The sequence below is a fragment of the Neofelis nebulosa genome, chromosome 5, assembly GCF_028018385.1.
Source record: "Neofelis nebulosa isolate mNeoNeb1 chromosome 5, mNeoNeb1.pri, whole genome shotgun sequence".
Taxonomy (NCBI): Eukaryota; Metazoa; Chordata; class Mammalia; order Carnivora; family Felidae; genus Neofelis; species Neofelis nebulosa.
In genome coordinates this window covers 38,766,985-38,788,070 of record NC_080786.1, presented here as the reverse complement: position 1 = coordinate 38,788,070, position 21,086 = coordinate 38,766,985, and the positions used below count along the sequence as shown (strand labels likewise).

General features: G+C 39.3%; 1 protein-coding gene across 11 annotated transcripts in view; it reads left to right on the top strand.

The window, feature by feature from the left end:
• Nucleotides 1–21,086, top strand: part of SLC9A9 (solute carrier family 9 member A9) — a 703,484-nt gene that overhangs the window by 397,978 nt on the left and 284,420 nt on the right. For 10 of the 11 annotated variants that reach the window (XM_058730134.1, XM_058730131.1, XM_058730132.1 and 7 more), the window contains 2 exons: nucleotides 5,514–5,652; nucleotides 10,084–10,189. In XM_058730134.1, the coding sequence (XP_058586117.1) occupies nucleotides 5,514–5,652; nucleotides 10,084–10,189 (245 nt within the window). Of the gene's footprint in view, nucleotides 1–5,513; nucleotides 5,658–10,083; nucleotides 10,190–21,086 lie in introns of all 11 variants that reach the window. The other variant, XM_058730127.1, reaches the window with a different exon arrangement.

Here is a 21,086-nt window from a genome sequence, read left to right as displayed (position 1 = left end):
GCTCTCTCCTTCTTCTTCTTCATCACTAGCATTTATTGAGCATACATATCATACACCATTCCACAAAAAACAATTTCTAAGATCAAATGATCCCTGACACCCAGAGATCCTAGACCAGGGACCAGTGAGTCAGAGTGTAAGAGAGACGTGTGATGACACCTCAGTTCTGTTTCAGTTGAAGTGCTAATTGGACACCTAATTTGAGATACTTTTTTTTTTTAGAAGTAAAGCAAATTCTCAGTTCAAAAGAGAGAAAAAGAGAGAGAAAGGAAGGAGGAGGAGCAGGAGGAGGAATGGGTTATTTGAAGAAGTAAGATTTACTTAAGAAATACTTGTCCAGTTCTTCCTGTGATCCAGGTACCATATCAAGTGCCTTATAAACATTAATTCATTGAATTCTTGTAGCAATTTATATGATAGTTACTACTATTATCATCCTCATTTTATAGGAAACTGAGGTGCATGTAATTTAAGTAACTTGCTCAAGGTCACACATGCAGTAAGTGGTAGAGCTGAGACTTGAACCCAGATGCCAGATTCAGTTTCTATGCTCTTAACACTACCTAAGCTGCCAGGTGAGTTCCCTGAAGAAACATCATAAAGATGGGAAAAAAAACCGGGTCGTTGGAGTTGTGATCCTGTCTGTGAATCTTAAATGATACAGTGAGCAACATGATCCTTATTCATGTTGCTTTCATCAAAGGAATTTAGGATATCTCATCCATTTCAAAAGTTTGTGAATAAAAGATGCTGCACACATTTATTTCTGAGAACGGATACAATATACTACCATCAAACTAGTTTTTGCTGAATAATCTATTCCTGAACAGAATGAATCAATAACCTGGACTTATTTCCAATTTATGAGATGAATATTTAAACACCACTATGTGTTTCTGCTCATATCATTTTCAAGGATATTGGTTTCATCTAACTTAAATATTCTTTCCAGAAATGTGGGGATTGTAGATCTATCTTCACCAGCTTGTGCTATAAACAGTGCCTCTTCAGAGTAGTGCCCCCAGAGAACAAGCACACACAGGTTAACAGAAAGTCTAATTCCTCTTCTCCTCCTCTCTCCATTCCAATATTTGCATTGGCGAATTGTCCAAGCAGCCCCCTCAGTATGGGGGAGGAAATGGTTTTCTTTTTAAGTCCAAAGGGCTGAAACTGCTGGAACATGGTATTTCTTCCTCTCTTGGGTGGAAGTTGGAATATGCTACCCAAACCCTTGTTTGTTTCCAGAATGCACCTTCTGCAGCTGTTGCTCTACAATCCATAGGCTTAGTGTTGCAGCTGAAAACCAGAGCCCAAAGAGATGCCTCCTTCACCAGGATTTAGAGCCTGGGGGAACAGCTTCCTAAAATCCTGGCAGTCAAGAGAGATGCATCCTCCCTGACTTTTCTTTACATCACTCCTCACCAGAAGCCAGAGGGCCTGCAGAATGTCTACTAGGAATCCACCAACAGTGCCACTTACCTAGGGGTGACCCAACTCAAGCTCAGTTTCCTCGCCTGTTCTTATCCTGAGACAGATCCCTGCCCAGACTGCTGAGGATGCTCCCTTCATTTTGGATCCATGGAATGAAAAGCTGTGCAACAAACATGACAGTTTCTTAGCCGCACTTCTACTGCCATTTCTTCCCCCCAGAGACCTGTCTATTCCCATGTAAAAGTGCCTAGTTCCTTGCAACAACCTGGAAGCCCAGCATGCCAGGAGGGGAGCCTCACCCCATCTCCCTGCAGTAGGAGCTGAGTCCAGGTTCAGCCACAGCACTCTCTTCTCTGTCATTGTCAGGCTTGTGGAAGTTCTTGGCAGAATGATGATGATGATGGTGATGATGATAGTCAACATTCATTGAGTGTTTATTTCTCATGAACATAATCAGCACCCAGTGAATGGCCCTGCAATCAACAAGATAAATATACAGGATTTAAATGTACCTCATATCTTCATGCATTTCTGGGAGATAATATAATTAAATTTCCATTATACAGACTTTGAAACTGAGTCTGAGCATGATGAAATAACTTGCCCCAAACCATATAGCCAATAAGGGTCAGACCTTTGAGGCTTAAGAGTCTCAAGTGTCATCTTCAGTTTGGGTTAATGAATCTAAAAGTACCCACAATGTACCTATATAAAGTCATTGCTTAATAAAAACAAATCTCATAGATGATGGTTCATTTCAAGACTAGCTTCTGTAAACCTGCTTCTTTCCTGTATTTCTTCTTTCTTTCCTTTCTACTTTCCAATCATCCTACCTTTATTCTGTTAGCTTTTTTTGGCCTGCCATGTGCCAGGCACCAGTCTGTGTCCTGGGCATAGAAAGAGGAAAAAGATCCAGGCCAGGCCCAGCAAAGCTTAGGTCCAGGAGCCAAGCCTGAAAGCAGGTTCCCATGAGAAGCCCCGAGTCTTGCCATCTAATTAGATGGGGAAGAGGGTACTATTGTCCCATACAGTGCACTCTGCTCTGTCCTTGCATATAGGAAAGGGCTGCCCATGTTCCATACAGGGATGAAATTAAAGGTTCTAGTACTTGAACTTCTACTGTATTTATAGTCAGTGCAGCACTCATTCAACTATACTGATGTGAGTTCATGTTTTCCTCCCAAAGTCACTTTTTTAAGGGAGAAACCAAAAAAATCTACATTTTGAACACAATAGCTCTATGGTCTTAATTTCTCTGACTTAGTTTCTTTGCTTTATAAAAAAAAAGAAGAAAAGAAAGAAAAGGAGGGATAACAATATCTGCCATGTTTACTTGGCAGGAATGCTATAGGATCAGATGAAGTTGTAATTAAGGCATAAGGGGGACAAAATGTTATGTAAACGTGAGGGCTTTTGTATATTTGTAACGTGAAATTTAAAGCTGAGTGACACCATCTACCTATCTGTCCCTCTCCGTAGGTGCCCACATACATGGTCCCTGTGTTCCAGCCATAACTATACGGTTCTGCTTTGAAATGCCCTCATCTCATCTGCCTTCCTGCCTTTGCTTACACTTTTTCTTTGGCCTCAAGTGCCCTCTTCCCATCACTGTCTGTTGACTTGCTTCCTTGATCAAATGCCATCTCCTCTAATCTGAAATAGTGACTCTTGCCTCATCTGCACCATTAAATGTTGTGTATCTCTCACAAAATCACACTTAGCACCATGACTAGAGCTAAGGTCATCTACATCTTAGCCTCTCCGCCTCCATATATATGCCTTGTATATCTTCAATAAAATGTTTTTTGACTCAAATTCTGCTTCTCTTCTCTATGCCCTTTCCTGCCTGTCCCCTGACACCCTGCACCTAATGCACCACCTGACATTTAGTAGGTACCCAATGTATACATCCTGTGGAGCTTTAGGGGCAGCAAATTCAACATACAAGTCTTCATAAGTCAAGGGGAGTTAGCCTTTACCTTTAAGTTAAATCGAACATCACAAGGAACTATATGAAATTTGCCTGTACTGGGTGGAGCATCAGGGCCCAGGAAGATAATGTCTCCCAAAATGCAGACTGAGAACAGTGGGGTTACCCAGATGATTTTAGGTGACACAAAGGTGAACTTTTTATCAAATGTAATAGTTACATAATCTCGTATATAGTAAGAAGAGATAAAATTAGCACATCAAACCTATGACTTTGTAAACATTCTTTAATAAATGCTCTTGCATGTGAATAAAAATGAGTTGATTTAAGGAAAAACATTACATAAATAATGGTAGAGGATATGGCCAAAAGATGTGATGATGGTGCTCCAAGGTTAGGAAGCATAAGGACAGACAGATACTTTTAGGAGTGCAGAGCTGGAGATGAGAGTGAAGAGGTACCTGTTTATGGACCAGGTCTACTGGTAGCCCCAGGAATTAACAGAATTATTTACACAACTGTATTACTATGCAAAGCTCTTTGTTGAAAGGGCAGAATGCAAATAGAATGTTTTCTCATCACTATTGTTCCTTCGTTGGAATGAAGAAATATGGTGAATGTCAACTCACACATCAAGCTTTGCAGCATTGGCCACCAAGTTTCATAATGGTCGTGGGGTTTTACACCCATTCTCTAGACTGTCAGATACAGAGGACCTTAATATGGGTTTGCTTTTCCATTTTTTTTTTCCTGCAAAGCACAACACTTTACAAAAAGAAAACACATCAAAGGCAATCCTTTTCTTGCATACATTTCAGGGTTCCATTTGAGATCCACATTCATCTTCTTTATCCAATTACGTGATCAAAGTAGAAGTGTTTGGCCTACTTTAATGCTTTAAAGACATCCAGGGAAAAAAGTAAGAACATTTAAAACTACCTTTTTTAAGCCACACATCTTCCTGTAGAAGAAATGGAATCCATTCCACCCTCCCCACACACCTCCCACCCCCCACCCCCACTTAGCTAGTCTCTAGATACAAAAGGTCAAGTCAGAAAGTTAACATGTTCTAATCATCCAAACCATAAAGCGTCAGTTACATCTCTGTAAAATCCAATCTAATCTCAAGTCAGCATGTCTAGTGTACTTTTTGCTTTCTATACTGCTACAAAATCCCTAACAGTACCTATTGCAAAACTCTTGATTTTCCTGATTAGTTTTAAAGACCTCATAATTAAAATAAAAACTGTAAAAAAATCCTGAAATACTACTTTATTTGTCTCCCCAAAACTACTGGTTCTAGCACGTCTGTTCATTTTAATGCTACAATACAGAGTTCATATTTCCTAAAATAGGATGCACCTTGTCCTTCATATTAACACTCTGGGATTTGAGGCCATGGTTAAAAACAAATAGCAAATGCAGCGTCCTCAAAAATATTTAAGTGAGCAGACTGCCTATTGGCGGATTGATTTTTCTCTATGGAAATAAATCTGTCGGCAGCCACCAGAATTGGGGTCTAAAAGATGACCTCGGGCAGCTGCTGCCATTTGTTTCAGTGGGAAAATGAGGGTTTTGTCTCTCCCCAGGGGTTAATACTGTGATGCTCTAAGCATCGTCTGGGCTCTGTTTCTGAAGGGTTACACTGGAGAGGAGGAATGCTTTGTGGTTTATGACAAGATCACAGCAGAATATTTTGTGCACGCTGTGATTTGTATTGCCCATTTGTGCACAGGCCATAAAAGTGCACTTTTTATCAGGAGCATTTGTGAATATATAACAGCACTGAAGACATATGGCCACTAAATAATTCACAGTTATCTATCTCCTCAGCAGATTCCTTATACACCTACCATGTTTTAATGCCTAGTTTGCTCAAAAACAATATTCTTTATGACCCTTCCAATATAAAAATGTTTACTGACTGGCAACAATATATTGATACCATGGGATTGGGCTGTAAGGAAAAGGAAAGCTTTCTACTTTCTCCACCTCTCCCTGTTCTCATTTGTTTCTTCTGAACTCTTCCAGCCATCACCTAACCTCACAGAAGAAGGTGCCCTCCTGAAATGTGGGTGATAACTTCTGACTTCTGGTATTTGGGCTATAAGAGGGAAGTCACTGACTAACCTTCACCCTCTTTTCTTTTCAGTTCTATATCCATTTACAGTCCCAAGGAGAATCCAAATGCATTTGATGCTGCAGCATTCTTCCAGTCCGTGGGGAATTTCCTGGGGATCTTCGCTGGCTCGTTTGCAATGGGGTCTGCGTATGCTGTTGTCACAGCACTGATATCCTTTGTGTGTGTCTGTGCAAAGCTGGGGACTGTTAAGAGCTGTCAGTGTCCCTGGAATGTTTCTGAGGATGGACAATCTCTAGGCTATGAATGGCTAGATAGTCTGTTCAAGTGTGATACAATTCCACTGGGGCCATCTTAGTTCTGAGTCATCCTTGAGGCACAGTTTGGTACCACAGAGGCCCAGGCTCTTTTCTTGTCCAAGGCCTGTTCTAGCACCGCTGATACTGTCTGACCCTAGGATAGCAACAGTCCTAAAAAACTGTCACCTAGGAAAATAGTTGGACATGATCTGGATTGGCTATATTAGGGCCAAGAGAAAGAGCTGAAAATTTAAAGTCAAGAACAAGACAGGATTGACCAGGGGTGATTAACTGGGTATCTTCTTCTTCCTTTTCAAACTTCTGTCAATCAGTAGATCACAGGGCTGGCCAAGGCAAAGATCACTGTATATTTAAAGAAGCATTTCTGGCTATTTTACAGAAGAAGACCTGCAAGGAAGGCAGAAATGACATGTTTGCCATATATGGGCAATTGTGTCATGTCTCATTCCCTCTTATGCAGTAGTAGGGTAGGAGAATGGGTAGAGTTCCTAGAGGACTTGAGCCAGAGATTGAAGCTGGTCTAGTGAGAGGTTCAGTCAGAGCAGTTGGATGGGACAAAAGTAAGTTAGAGTTAAGGAAGAAAACCAGAAAGCTGATGTCAAGTATGAGGGCCTAGCAGAAGCCATCCAAAGAAGCAGGACAAAGGATCAAAGACCAAAGATGTTGGGGAAAAGAGAAAGAAGAAGGGTGCAAGAAGGGTCAAGTCTCTAGCAAAGAAAGCAAAATGTTAGGTTTTTTGGGGACTGACCCAGAGCAGAGTTTCACTGACCAGCTGCTAAAAGGTTAGGTCCTACTAAGGGTTTCTAACATGAGTCAGAAGATGAATAAAATACAGACTCTGCCTTCAATTAGTAATAAACTTGGAAGGACAAGGGCTGCAATAAGAGTTGTTTAGAAGGTGAGTTGCAAAGCCACAGCCAACTTATTAGGATGCTAAAAATTCAGATGTGGATGGGTCCATTGTTTCTTGAATAGTCCAAAAGACTCTTGGCCAACCTTATAATTCTGAAAAATAATTTTAAAAGCAGTATTTACATGCCGATGGCAGTGTAGGCTGAGCCTGAAATACAGGTAGGATAGAAACAAGGCTATGTGATAAGTGATTCAGGAGAAAACCAGCATTCATTAAGGTATGGGGATGGGGCTAATGTGGTACATGCAGACGTGCCTGAGAGGACCGCAGGGCTCAGGCTGGTGAGCAGTGGAAGATGATACATAAATGGGTTGGAATCACCTTGTGGAGTATCTTGGAGTGTTATTCAGAGAAATCTGAGCTTCATTCTATAGTCTACAGTTAGCCACTGAAGGTTTCTGCTCAGGAGAGTGATGTATTGAAAATCCCATTTTTAAACAATAAATAAGAAACAGGTTCACAGGACAAATCAGAAAAAGAAGATTAGAATCATCAAGAAGGAGACTAATGTTTAAAAGAGTCTCTAGGACTTAATGATTGGAAGAGGAGAGACTCAAAGGCCACTCCCATGTTTTGTCCCAGAAATCCTAGAGAGTATCAATTCCATTGACAAAGAAATAAAGTAACTCAGAAAAAGTATGGCTGATTCCTAATAAAAATAATGATAATAATCTAATGATTAATATCAGTACTTATGATATGTAAAGCCTTTATTTGTTTTACACACTATACCTCCTTTACCCTGACAATGATGATATCATGCAGATATTTTAATTTTATTGGACACTGAAGCTTAGAAAGGTTAAGGTAATACCCAGTGTCCTGCTGCTTGTAAGAATTGGAGACAAAATTCAAACCCAAGATTGAAACCAAGAGACAGACCCAGAGACAGACCATACTCTTTATCACTAATCCCTATTGCCTCTTGATTATTAAGTGGAATTATGATGGAGGCCACATGTTGTTTTGAATAAGTAATGGCAATGGTGATAGCAACATTTAATGAATGTCTAGCATGTGCCAAGGACTTTATATATATATATATATATATATATATATATATATATATATATATATATATATCTTCATTTGAATCAACCCTGTAAGATAGGCTGTTATTATCCTCATTTTACACATGAGGAAACTGAGGCTCAAGGAGGTTAAGTAGCTCCTCTGGGTCACATATCAATAATAGTGGACACAATTATTATTATTATTATTATTATTATTATTGTAACATTTGTTGAGAACTTTACCATTTGCCAGCCATTGTCATTAGCATTTTGCTAATGGATTTTCTCATATAGCTTTTATAATAACACTGGGAAGGAGATACAGTTATTATCTCAATTTTACAGCTAAAGAAACTGACACATAAAGGTTAAACAACTTGTCTGAAGCTAGGAGATTTCAGGGCCAGGATTTAAACCCATGTCTTTTGGCTCCAGAGCCTGCCCTAGGTGGAAGAGCTGAAATTGGAACTCTTCTCCACCTGGCATGAAGACAATGTATGGACACATAAGTAAATAAGGTGGTAAGGGAAGGGAAAAAATTCCTGGAGTTTGGAAGTCTTCCATGAGATTGGATCAGATCTGGAAAAAGTGGTGGAGAGATGGAAGGGACAGGGGCTCAGTCTCAGTGGGAGGATCTGTCATGTGGCATCAATGGCCTTGCCTCTCACAAATTCAGGCTGCAGAGGAGACAGGTGTGCAACCATCCCCTCCATCATCATAAACTTGATACATTGTCCATAATGAGGCAATGCTCCTCAGGGCATAGGTCCCTGGGCTCTATGCAAGCTTGGGTCTTGACCCAGAACTGAATTACTTTCTGGACAAGGTTGAAAGAGAAGAATGTCCTATGTCCATTTGATATACCGTTACTCAAAGTGGACTAAGCCTTCTCTACGATAACGTAAAAGAGGGAATTCAGAAGAACAAACCCCGTTAAAAACAAAGCCTGCCCTCCAAGTCACAAGAAGGATTGCTGGAAAAGGGTCCAGCCCATGTTTTCTTCCAGATAAAGAATTGCTCCTAGATGTTTACTGAATCTGATTCCAGGAAAGATGTTTTACAGAACGAATTAATTTAAATCACACTAATAGAAAAATTTATATATTCCTTGTTGCATACCAAGCACTCTTAACGCATAATGACTGGTTTATACACCTAGGAGGTAGGTTGCATGATTATCCCCATTTTCAGTCAGGGAAACCAAGACACAAAATGGCTATGGAGCAGGGCGAAGAAGCTGATACAGTGAAGTGGAGTTGGCTTCCAGAGGCTACACTCCCAGCCTGGTGTTATTTTGCTTATCCTTGGCATTTTGTGCTTTCTAAAACTTTGCAAAAACATTTTAAATATTCATCTCATTTTACTCTGCACACTTGGTGCAGATAATTCACATAGGATAGAAATGAGGCTCAGAGAGGTTAACATATTGCTCAGAAATCACACAGCCAGCAACTAGCAAAGCCAAGACTCAGACCTTGATCTTCTGCCCCAGGGGTCATGCTTTTCGCTTCCCTGCCCTACTGCTAAACATCTCTTAATGTGGAATCTCTTCAGATTTTTTTTTCTTGAAGCATAAAAATGCCACATAACATATCCTTATTTGTGAGGGCTCTTTTTTTTTTTTTTTTTTTTTTTTGCCTAACTGTAGGCATAGTTGTGATGTGACCCTTTTCCATCGATCACCTATTCCTAATCATCTTCCTATAATCCCTTCCCTGCATGATTTGGGTCACTATGCCTTTGCTCTATATGTAATTTATAGGCTATTTATTGACCAAGTGTCATCTCACCCAGAATGAACCATCGCCTGCCAAAGGGCTTCTTGCCTGACCTAGAAATGATATACCTTTTCCCCTAGCCTACTTATACTAAGATGGCATGGGTATCTTCCCTATCACTGAATGTGAATGTTGCTCTGATCCTATTTCCATCCCCAGGAGAGGAGTCTTTAAGGTGATCTGTCCACGGCTTATGGCTCTCCAGGGAGCAGTGACCTCCTTTGGTGCTGACGTATTTGAAGCACCTCACCCTGCTTTACTCTCCATGGCTTTGTTTTGCCTCATCTGCTGCAGGCTCCCGAGAGGCACACCCCAAGGACCAAGGCCAAATTCAGGAGGTTTTGTACCCACAGTTAGGTGATTTTATCTTCTTAGTAAGACACCTTTTTTTAAATTGGAACACAGGTTTGCATTTTTACTGGAGTGTTCAGCCCCCAGTGAGGCATGAAACTCATGCTGGCCTTCAAAGCAGTCCCAGTGAGACCTACAGCCTCCCACTCAAGTCTGAAAATCAGTGCTCTTCTTCGAAACTGATCACAACGAGATTAGTTTTCCTCAGCCAAGGAGGAGATTTTGCTTTCAAAGCATTTGTTGTTTCCCTTAACGTGTCTTTGTCACTTGACCAAATTTACCAAGCTGTGTGAGTTCCCTATGCTGGAAACAGGCCTGTTTTTCCTCCTGTCTTGGAGTGCCTTCCTGTCTGCTGAGGCTGCCGGCCTGACAGGTCAGTGCTGCATTCTGCACAGCAAACTGGATGTGTGATATGTGTATGTGCTCCCATGCGTATGCCTGCCTGACCCAGCAGGAGGTGCGATGGACTCTCTCCAAGATGGGTTTGTGTCTGAATCAGCCTTTGCTCGGTACCCTGGGGGAGGGGGGAGGATAACAACTCATCCATTTTGTATGCAAAAACTTAACGGAAAGCCTCCAAAATGCTATTTCCTCTTCTCTGTCACTGGTCAGGAGGGTATGTTAAAATCTACAAATGACTGATTTATAGAGGTGATGGACGACTTTACAAATGGAAGTCTACTCACAACGTGAAGGGGTGCACAAGTGCTTTATAGAAAAGGGTGGTGGTTTTCCATTGGCTGCTAACAGCAAGTAGGCAGTAGAGGCAGCCGGCCCAGGGCGTGCACATTTCCACCCACGCCAGTGTTGAGAATCTTTGCATACAGAAAACAAAGAGCTAATGTGGCGGTTCTACAGTTTAATATCTCTTACCATAGAAAGTTTATATATAGAATCCTCTGAGGCAGAGCAGTTAATAGAGAAAGGGGCAGTCCCTAATGTCCCAAGGGCCATGGATCCTGTGATCTGGATTTGGCAATTAGATTGCCTTTCTGCAACAGCAAGGATTTGCACTTGGATAGCTGCAACGATTGGGTGCCTTTCCGTGTAGAAGAATCGCTGTGGCTCTGAGCAAAATGTCAAAGCTGTTTCTGTCCTTTGGCCTAGTTCCCTGCTTCTCCCAGGTTTCAGCCCTTGATCCCTTGCTGTTCCCTACTGTTGTCATCTTAATTGACATTCAAGTGGTGAGATTCTTCACCCCACTCCAAGTATTCACTGGTAACAAGGTATGCCTCTCTGGCTATTTGCATCTTATGAGGTGGTACTTTAAGTCTAAATAATAATAAAAGTTGACACATACTGAAGGTGTACCATGAGCCAAGTGCTAGCTAACTGCCTTTCATGCACATCCTTGCTCATTCACAGGACTCAAAGTTAGGGCCTACACCCAGGCCACTCAGCCAACAGTAAGTGATGGAGCTGAGATTTAAAACTAGGAGATTTGATTCCACAGTTAGGCTCTTGGGCATGAAGCGTTGCTATCTTGAATGAAATTCCATCTGTGGAATATCAGGCAAGCCCTCATGAGAAGGAAGATATTTGGTGTCTCAGGAGCCTGCCTGGTCCACTTGGTCATAGATTGGTTTTGGCTCTCCTGTGAAATGCTTGGCACATCTTTCTTGTAATGATAACCTGTTGTTCTGGACAGCTGACCCAACTTACTGCAGAGTCACAGGGGCCAAGCTATTCCCCACAACTTTGAAGGTGTCTGTTGCTGATGCAGACAGCCACCCTGCCAGTTCTTAGGGTACTATATACCAAGGCTACATTACCAGAGTCCACCCTACCGGCCCTTATATCCAAATCATCACAGCACAATGTTATGTTAGTGCCTTCCACTGTTGGTAGGGAGGTTGCTAAAGAGCTTATTCATTCCAGAGAAAAAGATCAATTGTGTCCCTTAAAATAATGAAGGTAAAAAATTTACATCAGCCATTCAAAATAATTCCGGTTCCCTTTTCTCCAGATTCTATGCCCTTTTCACTACTCAACATGTTGGAAAAGGTAAGCAAGGTTAACAATAAGAATACATATTTGACCTTCTAGAAAGGTAAAGAAATCTCTTAACTCACCTGCTATTTTTAAGTCTACTTTTGAACATTGTAATAAACACACGCACCAATACCTAAAAATTCTTTGTTTTTATGTGTGAAAATTATCTTTCTAGTTTCTGATCCATTTCAGCAAGATCTTGTTCTAGTAACTACTTAAAAGATTATAGTCCTTGTACAGATTGCTGGTTTACCTGTCCATTTCTCTTTTGCCACCCTTTTCTACCTGATATCCTTATTGGATGCCACACAGACCACCTCATGGGATGGGTGAATGTATGTGTGGGCCATGGTAGTGGAAAGACCCAAATGTCCACAGCTGCACCCAAGAACACACTCATGTCAGAGAAGTACTCCAGATTAAGCAATGTGCCTAACAAGTATTTGATACAAACCAAACTCTAGGTGTAAGCATTTTCTACTGCCAAATACCAAGCCCAGTTAGTCTAAATTACTAATGTGTCTGTCTGTTTGTTTGTTCGTTTGTTTGTTTGTTTATTATTTAATCCTTGCCTGTTTCCAGATTGGATTTGAGACAGTTCATAACATGAGCCATACATATCATGGGACCATTTAGTTGAGAGTAAATACTCAAGTGCTTTGGGATAGAGTTTTTCTGCAAAATTAGACAGCTGTTCATTGCTGTGGTTTGGCAATAAATAATAACTCTGAGCTTTCTGGCAGCCAAAGCCAAAAGGGAAAGATGATGAGTTATACAGGAATAATACAACATTATAAAAGGAAATCATACTTATTTGTAAAAATGGGCAAACTTTTTTCCAGTACCAAAATTTTAGGAGAATTTATCACATGTATCCCTGTATAAGGGACCTTTGAACACCATAGGGGACAATATTTTTAATAATAGTTTAGGGAAGATGAACATGTATTCTTTATGTAGTAATTTCTCAGATCAACTTCAAAGAAAATCTGAGAGAGTGGCATCAAATTATAATTATCTAAGGGTGGGCACCGGGTGGCTCAATCAGTTAGGTGTCTGACTTTGGCTCAGGTCATGATCTCATAGTTCGTGAGTTTGAGCCCACTCCAGGCTCTGTGCTGACAGCTTGGAGCCTGAAGCCTGCTTCAGATTCTGTGTCTCCTTCTCTCTCTACCTCTCCCCTGCCCATGCTTTGTCTGTCTCTCTCTCTCTCTCAAAAATAAACATTAAAATAATAATAATAAAAACATAATTATCTAGTGTTATTTCTGGTAATGATACAATTCTTTTAGTTCTAATCCACAAGTAAACTAAGATATTGCAAAGCTAAAATCTAGAAAACTTTCTAAAAAGTGTATAACAAATGGATATGTGACAACAAATATAAGGAACTAAGTGGAATAAGCTATTATAAACAGTTGATGAATAACCATGGAGGTAACCAGCAATCCTGGGGCCTTGTCTGCATTCATGAACAACCCATCATGTAGGTCCTAGGGATGGTGCTTACATGCACTGGTTTCTCAGCAGAATACCCCCAACCCTGACATTTCAAAGTGGTGCTCAAGGATGCCCACCAAGTGAGCAGGGTGCTAGGCTTGCCATCCCTACACTATCCCTTTTATTGGTTCCATCAATTGGGTTTTCACATAAGATTTCATTTGAAAAAAGGATTTCTGTTACTTTAAACAAAGTATGTCTGTTTTTCTACCTAATTAATACATAAACATTATAGAAAATTTAGAAAGTATAGATTCACAGAAGGACATGATATTTGAATTACCTGTTTTCTTACTCAATAACTATTGTTAATATACATCTAATTATATGCATCTAATTATATGCATATACATACATTTAATTAAATATATACATTCATGCATAATATAATTATACTTTTTAAGTTTGAAGTAACTTGCTTTTTACACTCAAGAATTTATAGTGACTATTTTTCATGACATTCTTCTCTATTATTTAATGGATGCTTAATAGGATATCCTATCAACTTGCCATAGTTATTCTCCCCTCCTTTTGATTGTTTATACTTTTCAGTATTATACATATGATTGCCATGATCATCCTTATAGACTGATGTATTCATTTCTATTACTGGGTTAAAAGGAAGGCCAAAATCTTAATGTCTTGGAAAAATTCATCCAAATTATCTTCCAGAAAATTTGTAACCCTTTATACTTCCACAAACAATGAAAGAGACCTCATTTACTTACATCTTTACCATACAAAATCTTACCCATCCTTGCTAATTTGATAATCAGCCTCCATATCATTGTGATTTACATTTATTATATTTGTACCCAAGAAAGCATTTTAGTTTCATGTCATGGGAAGTTTATATTTCTCCTTTGGTGAACTACCTATTTCTGCCCTTAGTCCTTTTTCCTACTGAGATGCTTATGGTTGTCACATTGAATTTTAGAAGCTTTTTATTTCTTTAAAAAATTAACCTTTTGACTATCACATAAGCTATAAATATTCTCCAATTTGTGGTTTTATCTTTTAAATATGTTATATTTTGTTTGCTTAGTAAAGGAAAAAGATAGTATGGACATTTTTAAGTTTATGTGGTTAATTTTATCTCCTCCTTAGAAAGCCTAAGATTTTATTAATTTTTGCATGGAAAGCCCAAGTGTTTACTAATGATAATATGTACTTTCTTTTAATAATTTTATTTTTGCATTGGAATCCAACTGAAATTTGTTTTGATATGTAGTACAGGATATAGTAGGGACTTGATCATCTTCCTAGAAGGTTATCCATTCACCCTAACACCCTTCAAGTGTAACCTATGTATTTATGATATAATGTCCATGTCTGTAGGTACATAAATGTGTATGCAGGTTCTGGGCTTTCTATTGTACCACTGAGATTTTGGTCTTCACTGTTTTGATAATTTCAGGGGTGCCTGGGTGACTCAGTCAGGTTAGCGTCCAACTCTAGATCTTGGCTCAGGTTATTATCTCACAGTTCGTGAGTTCAAGCCCTGAATTGGGCTCTGTGCTGATGGCCTGAAGCCTGCTTGGGATTTTGTGTCTCCTTCTCTCTCCCCCTCCCCCAGTGGTGCAATCTCTCTCTCTCTCTCTCTCTCTCTCTCTGTCTCGCACGCGCACGCTCTCTCAAAATAAACGTAAAAACAGAAACTTAAAAAATTTACCCTTTACAGATTCATTGTTCATTTTACTATCTAGTAGCTCCATCCCTCACCCCCTTTCCTCATTTCCGAGAGCTTCTTTGCTATACTCACATCTTTATTATTCCAGATGGACTTGAAAGTAACTGTTAAGTTTCAAGCAGAAAATAACTTTGGGATTATGATTGTGGTTGCATTAAATTTTTAGATTAATTTGAGAAGTGGTGTTTTTACAATGCTGAGTCTTCCCACCCAGGAATATGTTACGTCTCTCCATTTATTCAAGTCATCTTTTATGATCCTTAGTAAATTTTTATAGTTGTCGTCACACTCCAACTACAAATTTCTTCTTAAGTACTTTTTAAACTATCTTAGATTGGAGGGTATGCGGATGAATCAAAACTTCTTCCATTATAGTTTTTAACTGGCTACTGTTTGTTTATGTGCATCTAGACTTCACTAGGCTATTCAATCTATTCCCTGTAGTTCTGAAATCTAGAACTAGAGCTGATGGGTAGAATTAGGATTGATAGGCCAAAGTTACATCAGACTGTCAGATCTGTGAGGGCTGTATTAGCACCAAAAGTATGACTGAAGCCTTCTGGGCACTCACTATCTTTTCAGCAATTGAATGAATGATTTTAGCTCAACAAGAGGAAAAATTTCCAAAATCTGAATAACAGATTGCTTTATAAGGTAATGAGTGACCTGTGCCTGATAACATTCTTAAAGATTGTATATGTCCACTGGTCAGTATACTCCAGAGCAGATTTATACATCAACTAAAGAATATATCAGAGGGGCGCCTGGGTGGCGCAGTCGGTTAAGCGTCCGACTTCAGCCAGGTCACGATCTCGCGCTCCGTGAGTTCGAGCCCCGCGTCAGGCTCTGGGCTGATGGCTCGGAGCCTGGAGCCTGTTTCTGATTCTGTGTCTCCCTCTCTCTCTGCCCCTCCCCCGTTCATGCTCTGTCTCTCTCTGTCCCAAAAATAAAAAAAAAATAAAAAAAAAAGAATATATCAGAAATCACACTAATCAGAAATTTCACTTGCTTCACTATTAAGTTAAAATACAGATATATAGACCTGAGGAAACAAGAGCCTAGTTGAGAGGAATATAATAGACATACATGGATTTGGGCTACCCATCACCCATTCTCCTCTTCACTGGTAATAGCATCCTGTTGTTGCTTAGAAAACTACCCCTCCTTCATCAGATACCATCTTGTTGATCAAAGTGTCCCAGCCTCCCCTGCCAAAGAGAATAGGGACATCTAAAGCAAGGTCAATCAGACACTCTTTGCCTAGGATGTGATCCTTTAAGGGAGATAGAAGGATGTATGATTGTTGGCACCTCTTCTTTCCAACAGCAAAGCCCTGTTGAAACCCCCTATTTATTCCTGACAAAGATTCCTGGGGCTGCCTTTGTACATTTTTTCTCAGAGCTATCACTCTTCCCTCCAATAAATTCTTTTCTGATGACAGTAGCCAGAATCAGTGTTTATTGCTTGCAAACAAAGAAACCTAAATGGTACAAGGGAAGGAATTATCCATGATGTATTTCCACAAAAGAAACTGAATAACTTGGTGACAGATCAGAAGGGAAAGAGACTCAAAGACAGCGCAGCCTCTAGGCTAGGACACTTGGGACCCTCTTATGCCAGATGCACAGTCATAGGCAAACAAAAAGGATCAAGCTTTTAAAGACAGTTTGCACAGTGTTCATTATCATTTTCGATTCAGCTTCTTATAAGATTCATTATGAACACTCCAGTGTGAGGGGAGCTTGCTCATTACCACATCTTCTGCTTTCACTTTCAGTTGTTACTAATTTGATGATGATCATTTGATTTATTTTGATTATCTTTTACTTCAAGGGCCACATTTGCAGCCGCCTCATCTCAGTCACTTGGAAATTGCACCTGCAAATGTTCAATAGTCATATAGAAGAACTTAGTTTTATAGAAACAAGTGGCTTTTAGACATGCAAATGAATGTTCTGATTTCTGTTAGCCAGAAGTTTGGTTCTCTGCTGTTGGAAATATACAAGTGTAGTTTGAGAAAACTTTTATTTGGGAAGACTGGGCAAAATGTCAAATGCAAGGAAGAAGTCTTCCTAGAGGATGAGAGTATGTAGATAGAAATGGACTTTAGGGAGTTCTTTCAAGCCAGGAGAGCATAGAAAGAAGAGAATGTATATGGATGTGCCCACTCAACTTACAAAATCAGCCACTTAGGGATATGTCTCTGGTTTCTGGCTCACTTGCTGAGGGATTAGGATAAGTCATCCTATCCAGTGGTATCTCAATTTTCTTTACTGCTAAAGTAAAAGGATTTTATTATTTTGTAATGGAAAGACATTGTACAGGTACAAAATGTGGCTTTTGAGTAAATACATGACCCCAAGGTGTTCTCTCTATGAGGTACCCGGTACACATGCATACCTAATTTCTGATCAGGTAGAATTTTTCTTGTGCAGAGTTCTATTTTCTAAAAGTCATTAGGTTACTGAGCCATTATTTTAAATTGAATATTGAAAATAATTTGGCAGTATTATTTATAGCATAATCTCTAATGGAATTGAATCCTGTGATAGAAACTGCTTTTCAGTTTATAAAGATAACCAAAAAGCACAGCTGGACAGGTTGTTTGAGAATTCATTTTTATAATCTGTTTCCCAGCTGAGGCTTTGGGGGTCAGGTTTTTGCCAGAAGCAAACTTACAGGGACTGTCATTAAACACACTAAGAGTATGATTTCTAATGGCAACATTGACACCATGTCTAATGATTTCTCTGCTTCCAGGCACTGCTGTAATAAAAGCAGGTTCCATTTTTAGATTCCTAAGGCATATTTTATATCCACTGAAGGCAAAGGAGGGGGAGGAAGGCCACTGGCACACCTCATTTTCTCATACAAAAAGTTAAACGGTATAGTTTGCTGTTTACTCACCTTAGAATCATCTCCATCTACCAAAAAAAAAAAAAAAAAAAAAAAAAACCATGTAAAAATCTGAAAGAAAAAAAAAACAACTCCTGATTACTAAGTAATGCTATTGGGCTTTGCAGTCTGATTTTAGAGAGTAAGAAACTCTGAAAAACTTTTTAAATGTAGAAGGGTGAAAACAAATGATGCTCTGGCACATTTACGAAGGGATTAACCAGGATGTCTGAAGGCAGCACTCAACACACAAAAACATCAGGCACAACATAAACAGTTAATTCATCTCAAGCCCATCACCCAGGCATGTTCTCTTGTTGGTCTCAAATGACAAGGGCCTAATTACATCGTCATGATAAGGAAAAGTTGAAGCTTGGAAGCTAAGGTTCTGCTTATCTGTCAGGTCAGTTCTTGAAAGGCTTTTATAGGGTAAGTAGTCAGGAAAAGGAGAACTTGGGAAAGTCTTTCTCATTTACAATAGACAAGGAAGAAAGATTACCAAATGAAGTGACTGTTACTGGACATGTTGAGACTTTACTTGATCTAAGTAAGTTGGCTCATTACTTCTTACCTCCATCCTCTCTCAGCTTGGCAAAAATTTGTCTGAAACTCTTAAGAAGGCTTTAGCTTAGAGGTGGATGTGTTCCATTTGGCTTGCCAGTGATGCATTGCATGAATTGGTGGAAAATATATTTCTGGATCTCAGTAAATAAAACAAATCACTGGGAGGGGACTTGGTGTGAATTGTTTCTTAAAACATATCTGGCCAGTTTTTGCTTCTAAGGACATGTCATTAGCTGACATCTCTTTGCTTAAAACTGCTCATGCTTTCATATTGACAGAACCACATGAATCCATTTAATTAGCCAACAATTCACTAACAAATGAGGTGCACTAAAAACAAATGAGTGTTTTCCAAGCCAAAAAATAAAACCTGGAGGCTCAGAATATTAGGCATTCAAACTGTAGTAATAGGCACCCAAAATTCTCAAGGGGCTTAGTTAACCACACTGAACCAAGGGCAAACACGCAATGTTGCCATCTCAATAAACACAGGTGTAAAGTGCATCTCCTCGCATAATAACTCATTAACTCACAGCTGCACTTTCTTGAACTGAATAGCTCATCATTTCAATATTCAAACAACCTTGCACATGTAACTTGAGTAGTGGACAAATTTACCCCTGCTTTCTTCACTGTAAATGTTTTCAGTCAATGTTTAATGTCTCCTCATGACCCCAGGAGGCATAGGGGAAAAAAAAGAAAGTTCTTTTACAAAACCCATTTTCTTCATAGGCATGTAGAAAATTGTCACAAAATAGATGGCACAAATATGTAACATGTAGGTGAAGGAGAAAGAAGAGTCAAGGATAACTCCCAAGTCCCTAAATCAACTGGATCAATGGTTCATTTCACCAAAATGGGGAATATACATGCAACAGAAAGAGACAAACAAAAATTACTTCATTCAAAAGTCTCCTAGATGCTACAGAAATGTGGAAACTACATAGAAGGGTATAGTGGGCAACTGGACATGGAAATCTTGAGTGACATTGTTCATTAGAGATTTAAGTGACTTTGGTGCAAATGTGCTAGCTGATTCCAAGGAAGGAATGAAAACTGAAAAGAGGGTAAGCTTGATGAACACCAATGCTTGAGATGGAATGCCAGAGATATAAGTGAAAAAGTGTTTTTCTTCTTCTCCAGACCTCAGTTTAATTTGCATAAATACCCTCTGCTACATTTTGAAGGATATTTTTGTTTTAAATGGAAATTTATAAACCTTGCAACATAGACAGGAAGTAACTCTTAAATGCATGCCTATACTGCATTGGAAAAAAACAAATAAGAACATAGATTCGTGCTGTTTTCTGTATTGATGTCCTTGTATTCCACAGACTCATGATTAATCTGCCAACTGTGGTGTTGCCAAATATGGTGAACTAGACAGTAATCGTACTCTTTGGAAACTTGGAATCTTTCATATTCCCTGAAGGAGTTTTCCATTTCGTTAAATCTTTGACTTCTCAGTTCCAGGTTCACGTTCAGCAATGGTGGTAGGAAACCTGTCAGAAATGTCTCTTTTTACTAGATCAAAAACAAATAAAAGTATGGCATGGAAAAATAACCCATCAACTTTAAAACCCCTCAGAGTACCATCTGAGAGCAAGACACATTTTTTTCTCTCTCTCACTCTCTTTCTGTGTTCTGATAATATAATCAATATTTCCTGTCCAAAAATGCAATATTCTTCACTCTTAGAAACCCCTCAAGTCTGCGTTTAATGTCAAAGAAAATCGTGCTCCTTGTGACAGACGTTTGTTTTTCCGCTTTTGTGTCTGAGGGCTTCATCAACTTTTAATGAAAAAAGAACTACTGAATAATGTTATCAGTAACAGAGACTATAGGTGAAGATACTCTTGAATAAGAAAATTTAAATATTAGAAGAAAATGGACCTGCCACTAATAAGTCTAGAAAAACATCTATTTGTATGTGAGGATCAAAAACTACTTTCTCTTGATTCTCTTTTCAAAGCAGATAAATGTTTTTTGAAACAGAGATTCTTTCTTCTGACCAACCTACATTTCTGTGCCTGATGTCTGTGGACACTGTTATGGGAGTTTGGGGGTGATACAAAGAGGGAGTGTAGACCGAGTTCTTGAGATCTAGGGAGACACCCAGTAATCTAGTTGACAGGAAGTCACAGTGAAGCTCTGGAGCCCCAGTAGTTCTTCAATCCGTATACACAGACCTTGAAGCAAATGTAAAAGCTGAACCACTCAGATCACAGATATTTAAGACCAGAAAGTGCTTAGAGGTCATCTAGAGCAGTGTTTGTCCGCGTTTCTTGACCCTTATTGGCAATAAAATAAAATAAAATAGCTTTATCATGCACCTGTCTGCACACAAGCATAATTGTTTGCCCACAAAGGTACTTACATACTTGAGAATACACAAAAATTCTAATTAAAAACTATGAAGTTTTTATATTTTCTCCCATATTTCAATGTTTTCTTATATACTCCAATTTGGTGAATACCATCTTCTTGAATTCATTGAGAAGAAGACAATGGACCAGGCAATGAATTTAAATTGCACAAGTCAGCCACCTAGTTAAGTGGATGAACTGTGACCACATCCCAGATCTCTTGATGTCCAACCCAGTACATTTTTCCTTATATGATTTACAAC